This window comes from Sesamum indicum, linkage group LG2 (assembly GCF_000512975.1).
Source record: "Sesamum indicum cultivar Zhongzhi No. 13 linkage group LG2, S_indicum_v1.0, whole genome shotgun sequence".
Lineage (NCBI taxonomy): Eukaryota > Viridiplantae > Streptophyta > Magnoliopsida > Lamiales > Pedaliaceae > Sesamum > Sesamum indicum.
Window position 1 is genome coordinate 11,681,019 of NC_026146.1, and position 13,740 is coordinate 11,694,758.

Consider the following 13,740-nt stretch of genomic DNA (forward strand, 5'->3'; position numbering starts at 1 on the left):
TGAGATTAAGTCAAAAAACACAAATACCTCTGTTTTTTGTAAAATTACAGTAGGTTATAGTTGTAATTACAACTACACACCCTATTAAAAATCAAAATTTATACAAAGACCCCTGAAAAATATTATACTGGAAACCTTTAGGAGTATAATTGTAATTATATAAAATAGAAGGAGTGTTCGTATAATTTAACCTTAAATCTGAGGGTGTGAATGTAATTTAGCCTTTGTAATAACATAAAAGTTCAAGACAACAATTGAGTGATGTTTGAATTCAAATGCATTCATAAGATGTAGACATTGATAATTAAGTCATTCTGAATAATTCATTCAGATGTATATTTCAAATCATTTTCATTAATTCTCTAAATCTGACATAGCCAAAATGCTAGCAAAGAATCAAGGGTTTAAATAAGTCGAGTCGAGCTGAATATATCATAGTTTAAATTTATTTGTATTATTATTGAATTTTAAAAATTATATTTAAATTTGATTTAATTATTAATGGAGTAAAACTCAGATAAGTTTGAATTGAATCAAACGTGAATCGAGTTCGAATTTAATATTTTCAAGTATATATATTATTATTTTTATTATACTATGCTCAAATATCAAATATAAATCGAACTCAAATTATTTAATATTTTTAAGTATATATTATTATTTTTATAATCAAATTCAAGTAAACAAAAATAAAAAATGCTTAAATAATTTATCTTTTTCCAGAGCTAACAATATGCTCAAATATCAAAATAGTTCTAGAGTATAAAAATAAAATAAGGAAAATTATAAAAAGGTTTGATTTAATTATACGTAAATTTTGTATAGTTTAAAAAATTATATTTATTATACCTGAAATTTGTTATCGTTTAATAAATAGGTCCATTCGTTAATCAAAAGTCATTAAATTTATTAATATTAACAAAAAGATTGAATGAAACTTACTATCGATTGTCTTATTACTAATTTATTGTAGGCCAAACAAATTTTTTACGAATACACTACCCTTATGATAGTAAAAATATAACTCTTACATGCATTAACGTGTGAAAAATATAAAGATAATTTGATAAAAAAATTATTTAATCCATAATAAATTTATAATAAGTCAATAAAAAATAAATATAATTTTTTTTATCAAATTTTATCACTAATATAATTAAATTCAATGAATTTGAGTAAATAAATAGATTTTTGTTAAATAATTTTTTTTTAAAGATACTAAATATAAATTTTTAAATTATAGAAAATTTATATATACTTATAGAAAATTTGAGGGAGAAGAGGCAATTATCCGAATAAAATAGCATGTGGAGAGAGAGAGAGAGAGGGGCAGTCTGACAGAAATGGGCAGCGGAGGGAGGTCCACTTGATCACCTTTTTCATGGTGTACTGATTCATGGCAAAACAGGGAAACAGTACACCCTACGTCCACAACCCAAATACCCTACAGCTAAACCCTCACCCTCACCCTGCAATAAAAAGTAAAAATTGAAAAAGCAGACCACTGCAGAAAAAAGAGAGACAAAGTAAAAAATTGCTATACATCAGTTTCAAATATCAGATGCTTGTATTAGACAAAGATATAATGTGAGGAAAGAAGAAGTTAATTATACACACATATCAATATATTATATAGTTATATATATATAGAGACAGAGGGTGGAGAGAGAGAGAGAGAGAGAAGAGAGAGAGGAAAAGGTAAAGGCTATGGAGGTGAGATGTTGATATGGACCTCAAAAGTAAAAGAAAAGACTGGAGGAAGAGTCAGGTTCTTCTCTTAGGACTGATGGATCTCCCAAGAGATTCATGGCTTTGATTTTTTACCACCTACACCCATTCAAGAACTTCAAATCTTGGTAGAAGAAGAAGAAGGTAGCAGAAGAACCAGCAGCTCAACACAAATTTCCACCTACTTCAACTATATGGTATTTTTCTTGTTTCTCCTTGTTCTTGTTTATCTCCTCCTTGCTTGATTCACTCCTCCTTGAATCTTTTTCCATTTTTGGTAAAGCATAGATGATAGGAATGCAGTACAATTCCAACAAATTTCAAGCCAGAGGTGATGTTGGTGGGTTTGCTTCGTCAATCTTTGCTGCTTCTCCTTATCCACTTCAAACAATTTGCAAGAAAGATGGAAGCTTTTCAATCAATGAGCCCATTTCTGTGCTGGATACAAGGAGTCCAAGCCCCTCCACCTCCACATCTACTTTCTCCTCTTTCAACAACACCAGCCAACGAGGAAATATGGTTGTCAATGAGCCCACGGCGGCCGCCGGAGGGAAGGCGGAGTGGGTGGCCGACCGGCAGGGTCTTCTTCATAATGCTGGCCTGGAGTTGAGCCATGGAGTTTATGAAGATCCTAATCTTGAGCTTCAAGATTGGGAGAACTTATCAGAATCTTCGGGCAAGCAAAATGAGATCTTGAAGCTGATTTTGCAAGCAGGAAACCAAAATGAGGTGCAAGGCGTTCTGGGTTTTTCCGCCATTGACAAGAGCTGTGAATTTCCTGGTGGTTCAGCCATTCCACCTGTTGATAATGCTTTTCTTAGCTATAACACTTCCGCTTTAGGCCTCTCTGGTTCTGGGTTTTCATTGAATGACCATAAAGTGAAAACTGATTTGGATTCAAATAGTCTGCTCGTTGACAACAATGGCAACGATGCTTTGCAATCTATGGCTTCTTACATAGTTTTTCAACAAGAGTTGGAGACATTAGACCAGAAAGTTGGGATTTTTAACCCGCAGGGAGGTCTAAACCCTGTCCCAGTTCGAAATGCTGCAAATCAGAACTTAAACCCTTTACTCTTTGGTACTCAGCACGAACAGCAAAATCAGTTTTATTCACTGCTGACGCACCAGAATGTGGGCAGTGTGGCCTCAAATTTAGGTTCTCTAAACAGTAAAGTTCCATCACTAGATCCTGGTCATCAGTTCTTGCCCAGTAAACAGCAGCATTTGGCCCAAATGCTTCAGCCTCCGGTGGCTCCTTTTCATCGACCTGACATCATCCCTCAGCATCGACTTCAGGAGATGCCGGTACTGGTGCCGAAGCCTTTGGCAACCCGCGGCTGCAATGAGCAAATGGGTGTGAATCTCCAACATCAAGAGCAGCAGCAGCAGATTGTATATGACCAGGTCTATAAGGCAGCCGAGTCGATGCAGGCTGGAAATTTCTCTAACGCGCAAGGGATATTGGCGCGGCTCAATCACGTTCTGGCTCCGATTGGGAAGCCCTTCTTGAGGTCTGCTTTCTATGTGAAGGAGGCTTTGGAATTGGCTTTCATGATTCCCAGCCAGGTTGCCTCTGTTCCATCAAGAATTCCAGCACCTTTTGATGCCATGTTCAAGATGGGTGCTTACAAGGTTTTTTCTGAAGTTTCTCCTGTTATCCAATTCATGAATTTTACTGCTAACCAGATCATTCTTGAAGCCCTCGGTGATGCCGAACGGATTCACTTAATTGATTTCGATATTGGTTTTGGTGCTCATTGGTCGTCTTTCCTCCAAGAGCTTCCTCTAAAGAATAGAGGGGCAACATCTATAAAGATTACTGCCTTTGCTTCTCCCTCTACTCACCATTCGCTTGAGATTAGCCTTATGCATGAAAATTTAACACAGTTCGCCAATGACATAGGACTTAATTTCGAGCTTGAAGTGGTGAACATTGATTCTTTTGATCCAAACTGTAGCTCGGTCTCCTCTTTGAGGTCTTCAGAGAGCGAGGTGATTGCTGTGAATTTCCCAGTCTGGTCTTTCACGAGTTACCTCTCCGCACTTCCTTCATATCTTTGCCTTATGAAGAAACTTTCGCCAAAAGTCTTGGTGTCATTGGGTCGTGGATGTGAGCGAGGCGACCTCCCTTTCTCGCACCACATTCTTCAAACTCTCCAGTACTATGAGGCTCTACTTGACTCTGTTGATGCTGCTAATGTGAAATCTGATGCTTCTAACAAAATTGAAAAGTTTCTTTTCCAGCCTAGGATTGAAAGCACCGTCTTGGGCCGCCTGGTGCACCCCGACATAATTCCACCATGGAGGAACCTATTTGCATCAGTGGGATTCTCTCCCGCATCTATTAGTAGCTTCACTGAAACACAGGCTGAATGCGTGGTGAAGAGAATGCAAGTTAGTGGATTCCATGCGGAGAGGCGGCAGGCATCACTCTCGCTATACTGGAAACATAGTGAGCTTGTGTCAGTTTCAGCTTGGAATTGCTGAGCATTCTTGCTACATCAAGCAACACAATCGTTTCTTTAGCAAGCACTACAAGGCCACAAAGGTTTTAGCTTACTCTATGCTACTTGAACTCGAGCCAATATTTGAGCCTCAATATTTTCACCTCTAAATTTGAGCTATGCATTGTAAATTTTTCTTGCTTAGTTATCATCTGCTTATCCAATGTAGTCTAGACTCTAGCGAAAACTTATCTATCGAATCGTAATCTTGCCTTCTAATTAGTCGTCTTACCGCAATGGTCCCATTTTGTGCTGGGTTACTTATCATGTTGGTGCAAGATTTGTACCTTGAAGCTGTTGCAAGTATATTAACTTGGTGACTGGCTGACAATACTGTGCATGCATATACCTTCGTATTGAGATTTTGTGGCACTTAACTCATAAAAATACAGTCCCAAAATACATGCAAAGATTTTCACTTTGGCAATTACTATTGAAGGGAGGCCATCCCACATGCACCCTATGTGCTTGTTGATGTTAGTATATGCAGTTGGACTAGTTAAATTTTGTTTTGGTACCACCATGTGCAGGTCTAAGTGCAGTCTCATTCAGAAGAAAATCCTTCTATACTTAAGTAATTACGAAGACACGTTTTGATTAGGTTTAAAATACGCCTCTTGCGATTTGCAAAATTATCAGCAGGGGTATCAATGTAACTTTTCTCACTCTCAGGGGTGTTTGTGTAAGTTTTTTTTGCTGAGGAGGTGTCGATATAAGTTACCGTTACAATCTCAGTGCAGAAGAGGGGTCGATGTAAATTACAATTACAATCTCAAAAAGTATACGTCTATTTTTCAAAAGAACTGCGATACTTGTGTAATTAGACCTAAAGTGTCCAAGTCATTTACCCTTTTACTTTCTTGCCATTTTTTCCTCTGTCATGATACCCAGAAGTTGCTAGCTTTTTGATCTAGTTATATGGTCTTTGCTCCATGGCTTGTTCTATACATGAACCTTGCCACACTCTACATCCCAAGAGTGCAGTCTTTAGGGAACGCAGGAGCTTATTTTATGCGTTTATAAGTTTTTCTTGTGAAAATAAGTTAAAAAAAAAGTGTTTTATTGATTAATTTAAAATGATTTATGCTAAAAGTTATATGTAAAATCCGATAGACTTTTACATTTTATTGGTAAAATTCTAAGAATAATAAACTATTTTTTCGGACATTCAAATCTCAATTTCCTCTTACCACTTCGAACATTTGTTTCCAACGTATCAACTTTCACTACGAATAAACGTACGATTTTTCTCTACAACTACTACTATCATAAAATAAGAGGCTGTTACAAACACCCCCTAAGCACTATAAATATTGTTATATTACAAATTTCTTAAATTAGACGTGTAAATTACAAAATTATCGTTATTACCGTCTAATTTACTAAAATATTCGGATATTCCAAAAATATTTTATAAAATATGGAGCTTATAAGCTGTTTTTGCTGTGCTCAGCAAATCTCCTGTCTTATTACATGAAAAACTTCGAACATTTATTTTAAAAATAATATTTAATATCTTATAAACTCTACAAATATTTTATATCACGTCAGCTCATACGTCGTTCTATATGTCCTTAACAAATTAGAGCACCCTCTTATAGGAAATTTTTTATTTTATTTTTATTTGAAAAATATAAAAATCATCAAGTTGGGTAAGAATATGCTGTGGCACATTGTAAGGTTTTCCCTTTATCATAACACCAAACATATAATAAAACTTGAGTTGCCATTGGTTTAGATTGAATATATATTAATTGTACTTCATAATTCACCTATGATGGATTACATTTTTTTGTGAATATTTTTATTCATCAAACTCAATCACACATCACATGGCTCTTGGTTCATTGCACCTCCCACTTCAATTCTTTACTCACTTTTATCTTGTCCATATATGTATAATCCTATAATTTAAATAAAAGTTGAACTACTTTTCTTTATTTTAAAAAAGGGTTTTTTTTATTAATTGCATAAATGTCAAGATATATAGATTAAAAAAAGCAAGTGGGCATGAATTTCATACTAGCACTTAGTATATATTAAATTGGACAAAGTCTTATCTTAGTATAGATTATTAATAATTTTATATTTAGGGAAAAAAATAATTAAAGTTAGGGAGATATGATGATGGTTGATGAGAAAAATCATGTTTAGTACCTTTAATTATTGAGTTATCCCACTCATCAATTTACAATTATTGAGTGAAGGTACTTTAGTTCAACTTCAAATATTATATTTGGGAAACTGCATTTTTGGTATTATAATTTTTATATATTTTTAATCTTATTATTCGGGGATTCTCGAAAATAGTATGATAATTTTAGTATTTTTTACTTTCGTCTTTCTACTAGTTTTTGCTAGGAAATTGTCGAAAAAATTATGTACAAGTCATGTGACCGTTTAGTTTCATTCTGAAGAGGTAATGATTGCATGACAAGGTTTCTTCCTGTAGTTCTCTGATGAAAATTATCAGGAGACTTGAAAATGAGACTTTTTGCAAGTTATGAGACTATTTTCAAGAATTCAATAGGTAATAGGACGGAAAATGTACTAAGGCCTAAGTTATCGGACGAAAAATATATTTTTCTTTAATCATATTAGGAAGTTAGCTCTTTTGGTCAATTTCGGGTTTCTTAATAAATATTCTCATTAGGTGAATAATAATAATAAAAAAAATATCACCTATATATTTTTTTATACTTACAACTGTGGCACGTTGTTCTTACGTGCATATAATAAATAATCTTTCAAGCTTTAAAATATATTATAAATTAGAGTAAAATATATAAACCAATATATTATATTAATAAAAAGAAAGAAAAAATAACAATAACTTATCAATTAATATAAAATTTGAAAGTTAATTATTTCATCATAAATGACATTTTTTACTACACAAATAATTGGTATGACAGTGCCATTAACTATCGTTTGTGAATGTAAAACGACTTTTATTTTTATATTAGTATAGATTTTGAAAATTCAAGAGCAGAATGCATGTTCCCAAGATAAAAATTAGACATCAATAATAATTATTTATTAATTATAAATATTTAATATTAGTAATTATATTAATTATTATTAATTAAAATTTATAATATAATTATAATCTATTAATAAAAAAAAAGCAGAAGAATTAGGCCCCTTCTCAAGGGGGTTCAATGATTAGATTAATTAAGAACAAGGTGTTTTATTTTTCTGGATAAAAAATGATTTTATAAAAGTCAATTATTTCAAAAAATGATTGGTACGATACGCCAAGATTTGCTTGCTAAAATTATTTTAAAAGGTAGGATTAATATAATAATGTCAACTATCCACTCAAATTTTGTGTGTCAATTTAAGCAGCACCACATAAAACTGAATTTAGAAAGTGGGGTTGATGTAAGATCGCAAATACGTCATGAACATAAATTAAATCGTCATAAACATAAATTAAATATGATAATTTATTTAAAAATTTAAGACACGACATTGTTAATTGTCAATATACTTAATTTACATACATAAATAAATATTCACGCACATATATGTATGCACTAGAAAAAATATTGTTTATTATAGTAGCTACTTGCTATAGTTAAAAGTGAAAAGTGTAATAAATATAATTAATTATGGCTAAGTAATAATTATTAATCGTTGTTTTTTCGAGCGAGATAAAAATATTAACCATAATTAAAAATTATAATAAATATTTTGGTTATAGTTAAAAGCATGGCAAATGTTGATTAATTGTGGTAAAAGAGCTTGATTGTGGTGAACAGTATTAATTTATTATGATTTTTAAGAATTAGTCGTTTATAATGTAGAGAATAATTTATATTTTTTTTACAGTAGTGTAATATATTTATAAAAATATATGTATACAAACGTTAAGAGAAAAATGTTCGTGGGATGATGTCAAACGATACTAATGAAATTTGTTTTATATGATTTTACTAAGTAAAAACGAGTGTGATTTTGACGAAGATGTATTTGAAAGAAAATATTTTTTTGAATGATATAATAATACTATATTTTAATTAATTGTGTTGTGTGTAATTTAGTCTCATATTCTGTTTACGTAATTCAATAGAATGTGATTCGTGTATACGTGTATGGCTAGGTTTCTCGTGTAGAAAATTATAAGAATCACAAAGAAAAGATCTCGGTTATAGCTCTACGGTAATGTCCAAGTTAGACTGGCAGTGGAGAAGAAATGCTTATAATCGTACCAGATATTAGAATAACAAAAGTTGTATCTCGAGTATGCAGGGCTGATATATATATGAATTTTTTAATTGTACGATTTCACATGAATTACAAATTCATGTATGAATGATCAAATGAACACTATATGTCTTACATACTTGAGTTTGAATCTGGTCGGAATAAAGTAAAAACAACCCAAATAATAATAATAAAAAAAAAGCAAAACTTGAACTATTTTTTAATTAAAAGTAGATTTAAGGTTATTTCGTTTATGTACAACACTAAGGAGATTACTCTACATGATCAAATTGTAGAAAATACAAGTGTTATTTTTTTATATATAAATATATGTGAAAAAATACATATACAAGTGTTATATATATATATATAAATATATGTGAAAAAATACATGCTACACCTTTAATATGGATAATGTGTAAAATACCCCCTTGTGAAAAAAAATATATGTTAAATTATTTTTTTGTGTTATTAAAATTGAAGCAATTTAGTTCCTTAGAAGGAGGTGTGTAATGCACTACTGAACATGATTTTTTTAAAAATAAATATTATTTTTATATAATATATTATATATAAAATTTTGTTAATAATTATAATATATAAAATATTTATTAAATAGAAAAATACCGAATAAATGTACAAACCACAATGAAATTGTAAGAACCCATAAAATAACATGAGTATTGTTACTCATAAACTCCAAAAAGAATATAATTCAAGAAAAAAGTTACAGTTTACAATTAGCACCTTTTTCTCCTCAAGCTTTTTGTATCCAAAACTGGCGAATCTCTATCGCCCTCCTCCCTCACCCACCCGTCGCCTGGCCCAGCTCTCCCCCCTTCCCCATTCCGATCGCTGTTTCTCTCTCTCTCACTCTCTCTCTATATATATATATATATATAACTATTAATTATATAATATATATTTATATATATTTCATTTATATTGTTTAAGTTTATATATTTGTTTAAATATTGTAGATTGAAATAAATCAAAATCTGGACCGTAGGTTTATTAGTTTAATTTGGACCTTAAAATTAAATTAAATCTAATGGTTATTAAATAAGGTTAAAAATATAATTTTATAATAAAAATTAAAAAATTAAAAAATAAAGAAAAACTATGTGAATTACACGAACTCACTTGAGGAGTGTAATTGTCCTATTTTTTTTATAAGGGGGTAATTTACTATTTCTTTTCACCGGAGGAGGGGATAATTTTCTAATTTCGTATAACACAGGGGATACTTTGCATTTAACCCTATATATAACTCCTTAAATCATATAATTTCCATAAACGCAGTAATTAAGCGAAGAATATGAAGATGCTTCCTGTCTTAACAAAAAATAAATATTAGGGTAAATTACGATTACCTCTCACTAGAAAAAAAAATTATTATTGACTATAATATTAATATTTATGGTTAAAAATCATAAGAAATGACTATTATTAACTACGGTTAAATAAAATTGATGCAAAATATTAGCATTTCCATTATGAAAAAATTATTTGCCATGACTAAGAGTCATGGTCAAAATAAGCCATGACAAATATTTTAGCCACCCTCGCAAAAACACGTCCAATAACCATTGCGTTGTGTTCAATAACTATTTGGTATAATAATTTATTATTAACCATGACAATTAACCGTAGTTAATAGCTATACTTTTTCTAGTGTTTCTTGAAGTTTGTCATAATTACGAATATCCCTCATTGTTTAAAAAATTACAAATACCTACATCAAATGAAAAATAATTATGTAGCCCCTAGACGACGAAGTGATATTATTATTTTACCCTTGCTGAACCTTTTTAAAAAATAAAACAAAAATTGAGGTTGGGTAACATAAATAATCTATAGGGAATATTAGTTCATAAAAATATTTTAAAAAATTATAAAACATATATATAATTATAATTTATAATCCAAAACGGCATTTTGGTCAGTTAACCATAAAATTTGATGAAAACTTAACGAAATGACCTTGTTGTTAGACGGATGTTCGTACAACAAAAAAATATTTATAATTATGTCAAACTTCACGATAGGTGGTTATAATTTACCCTAAATATTATGATTAATACACTTCATATATAATTCTTGAAATTGTAAGATAATAATTTTACTATACATACATATATATTTGTGTATATATAGAAGTTGCAGTATCCTCCCACATTATATTACCTAACTCTATGTATTATTTTTATGTAATAAAAAAGTGAGTTGAAAAGGAAGTAAGGGTCCATGGGGATGGGCATGAGCGCCTCACCCTTCAACTCATCAATCATGTCTACTTCACATTATGAGGACGAGAAGGGATGTCTACATTTTTGTCCCATTGACTTTGATCATGTTGGGTGCCTTAATGCTCCACCTTAGCTCCATTCACTACATACTAATATATATAAAAAAAAAAAAGAGTTTTTATATTTATAAATGACGACTAATAATATTATCATGTTAATTTTTTGTAAAGTTAAATACCTTTTAACTAATAAGATAGTCGACTTATTCAACATTTTAAATTTTATATTAACTGGCAAATTAATTTTCTTTTATTGTCTTTCTATTTCTTTAATGTAATGTATTAATTTATATATTTTATTCTTATTTATAAAATACGTAAAATATGAAAAATTATCTATTATATGCATATAAAAACAGCGTGTCACGACAACTAAATAAATATAAAATGTGGAACGTAATATCATTTACTCCTTCTCCTCTTCTTCTTCTTGTTATTATTTTTAATATTTTTTTTAAAATGGCAAAAAAATTGATAATTCATGATTGGTTCATGATTATTGGCAAAACAATCAATCACATTTCGTGTTTTTCCCCACCTCTGGCATGAACAAAAGTCAAAGAAAAAAAATATAATAATAATAATTTTTTTTAATACTCATTCACCCCATACAACTCATGTACCCAACAAATATTAATACACACCTAAAATCCAAACACGAGACATCCCATAAAATAGTCTCGTGCTGGAACTGATGTTGTCTCCTAAACGACCATAATAATTATTGACTCATTGTACGTGGGGAATAACTTGATTGTCTGCAAACATATTTTTTAAATAAATTGATTAATTACGTTTAGAGGTTTAAATTTGCAGTAATTACTGCCTCTCTAATTATTTGTATATGTTGTGTGATTTCAGTGGTATGTACGTGAAGCTGTGATATTAGTGATGGAGCAAGACACTGAGCTATGTCTACTGAGTGGTCATTGTCACCATTGCAAAGATTGGAGATAGGGAGTTTGGGACCCCATTTCTTATTTCAAGTTTAAATTTGCAATAAAGCTTTTGGCTATCCCTCCCAAAACCCTTGGAGGGTGTTTGGCTCTACCTATAGCATGTCGGAGTTTATAAAATATTTTAAAAATTTAAACATATTGAATTTTATTTTAAAAATAAAATTATATATTAAAGTATTTAAATAAACAAGATTTCAGAGGTTATAAGATATTAGAGTATTTCAACATAGATAATTTTCTAGGTAAAGGTGAATTGCCATTTTTTGCATTTTCTTGATATTGTGAAATCCTCTAATCTTTCTCGGGGTAAAATTGATTTTAATAAACTATTTGTTCCCCCAATTTAGTTTCGGAATAATCGCACTATTTAGGTATGACCTTTTATGTGTGTAGGTTTGTTGATAGATTCACTTACATCAAGTTCGTAAGTAAAGGTCCTGGGCAATTATAATTTTGGTCTTTATACTTAATCACTTATTTGATTTTGATCCAAAATTATCAGAGTTAACACTTTAAGTTCCTAATATTAAAAAAAATGACACTTTAGTCATTTGACCGGATTTTGGATAATTTTACTCATTCTCAACTTTAAAATGTGTGTCTTAGTCCATGTTGGCTTTTTGTACCCCTCACTTAGCTAAAATGGTATGAGGGCCTAGGTTTTATTGAAAAATATTTATTTATATTACATATATATATATATTTCAATCCCTAACGGAGGAGATTTTTTATAGTATGAAAGCGAAAGAAAGTTTGAGTTACAATAAAAATAGAGAATATTTTTCAGATTCTGGAAATTTTGAAAAGGAATTTCTTGACGAAATTTCTCAAGATATTGGACGCAAGACTAGAAAAAAAAGATTGGAATCTTCTTACAAAAGAAGAAAAAGAGGAATGAACACGAAACTACTATGTCCGACAGATACTACCAAGAAATGTGGTGAGAAGCCTATAATCCACCAAAATCCAAGGTAGAATACCAGCAAGGCGAGATGGATCGGGTAAATTTATCCAACAATACAATTCTTAGAAAAATTTTAAAAGGAACTGTTTGGAAAGAACTCGAGCCGAATACCTTAACATTCTCTCAAGATCTAAAAGAGATCCAAAAGATAATTCAAGACTACGAATATAGGTTAATCCATTTACTCATGAAAATAGACCTCTTGAGCCAAAAAGATGGACGAATCCTTAAGATCCTCGTGGATCTACACAAGGATCTTACAGATTGGAAAGCTGAAGTCACAGACTTGAAAAGAAATCAAATATATTTATTGGTTTAGCAAATATTTCTTCTAGAGTGGAGTAACAATAGAAGTAGCAGTTCCAATGCTCTTTGCAAAAATCTATAGTCCATGGAGGGAAATGTTGATCCATTCATACAAAGTACCCGAAGGACAACTGAACTCAGTTGCAAGAAGCATGTGTTTTCTCAAAGACAAACTAAAGAATTGGTGTTATCAAATATCCATCCAGAAAAATATGAAGATGCTTAGAGGTAAGATCAAAAGAACCCCTCTTTGTTGTGATAATAATAATTTTCTTACAATTATAGAAGAATCAAGCGAGCCAAGAAAGAGGAAGAAACATAGTAGTGACTCTACCATAGGAGTTCTAGAAGAACCTCTTTTAGGAGAAGAGCGTGGTGGTCCAAATCAAAAGCTAGAATATACAAATTTGGACAGAAGACTGGACCAACAAGGAATTCATCCCACGGATCTAGACGAACAGATGCAAGGTCCACAGGAAGTATCCCTACAAGGAGAACTTTCAGATGGGCCCATACTCAAGCCAATGAAAATTTCAAGGACTGTAACTGCTGGACCTGCGAGCAAAAGGTCATAATCTCTAGACTGCCCGCAGAAATATAGTGAATTAAGAAATTTGAAGCCACGGATGACATCTTAGATGTAGTCTACTACGGCAATTTGGTACCCACAAATTCGAAGATCTTCCTTCAGATGAAAGTGTATATGAGGAATAAATAGAAACTGATTCAGATGGATCTTCAATCGGGTTAGAATAATTA

The 13,740-nt window shown here is 31.2% G+C and overlaps 1 protein-coding gene across 2 annotated transcripts; it reads left to right on the plus strand.

Moving 5' to 3' along the window:
- Window positions 1,500-4,454, plus strand: LOC105155837 (scarecrow-like protein 22). Of its 2 annotated transcripts, none has more exons than XM_020692038.1 (2): window positions 1,500-1,925; window positions 2,012-4,454. In XM_020692038.1, the coding sequence occupies exon 2, from the start codon at window positions 2,017-2,019 to the stop codon at window positions 4,216-4,218; it is 2,202 nt and encodes a 733-aa protein (XP_020547697.1). In that variant the 5' UTR covers window positions 1,500-1,925; window positions 2,012-2,016; the 3' UTR covers window positions 4,219-4,454. The 2 variants fall into 2 exon arrangements, with proteins under 2 accessions (XP_020547697.1, XP_011070112.1); XM_011071810.2 differs by having other exon boundaries at window positions 1,502-1,925; window positions 2,017-4,454.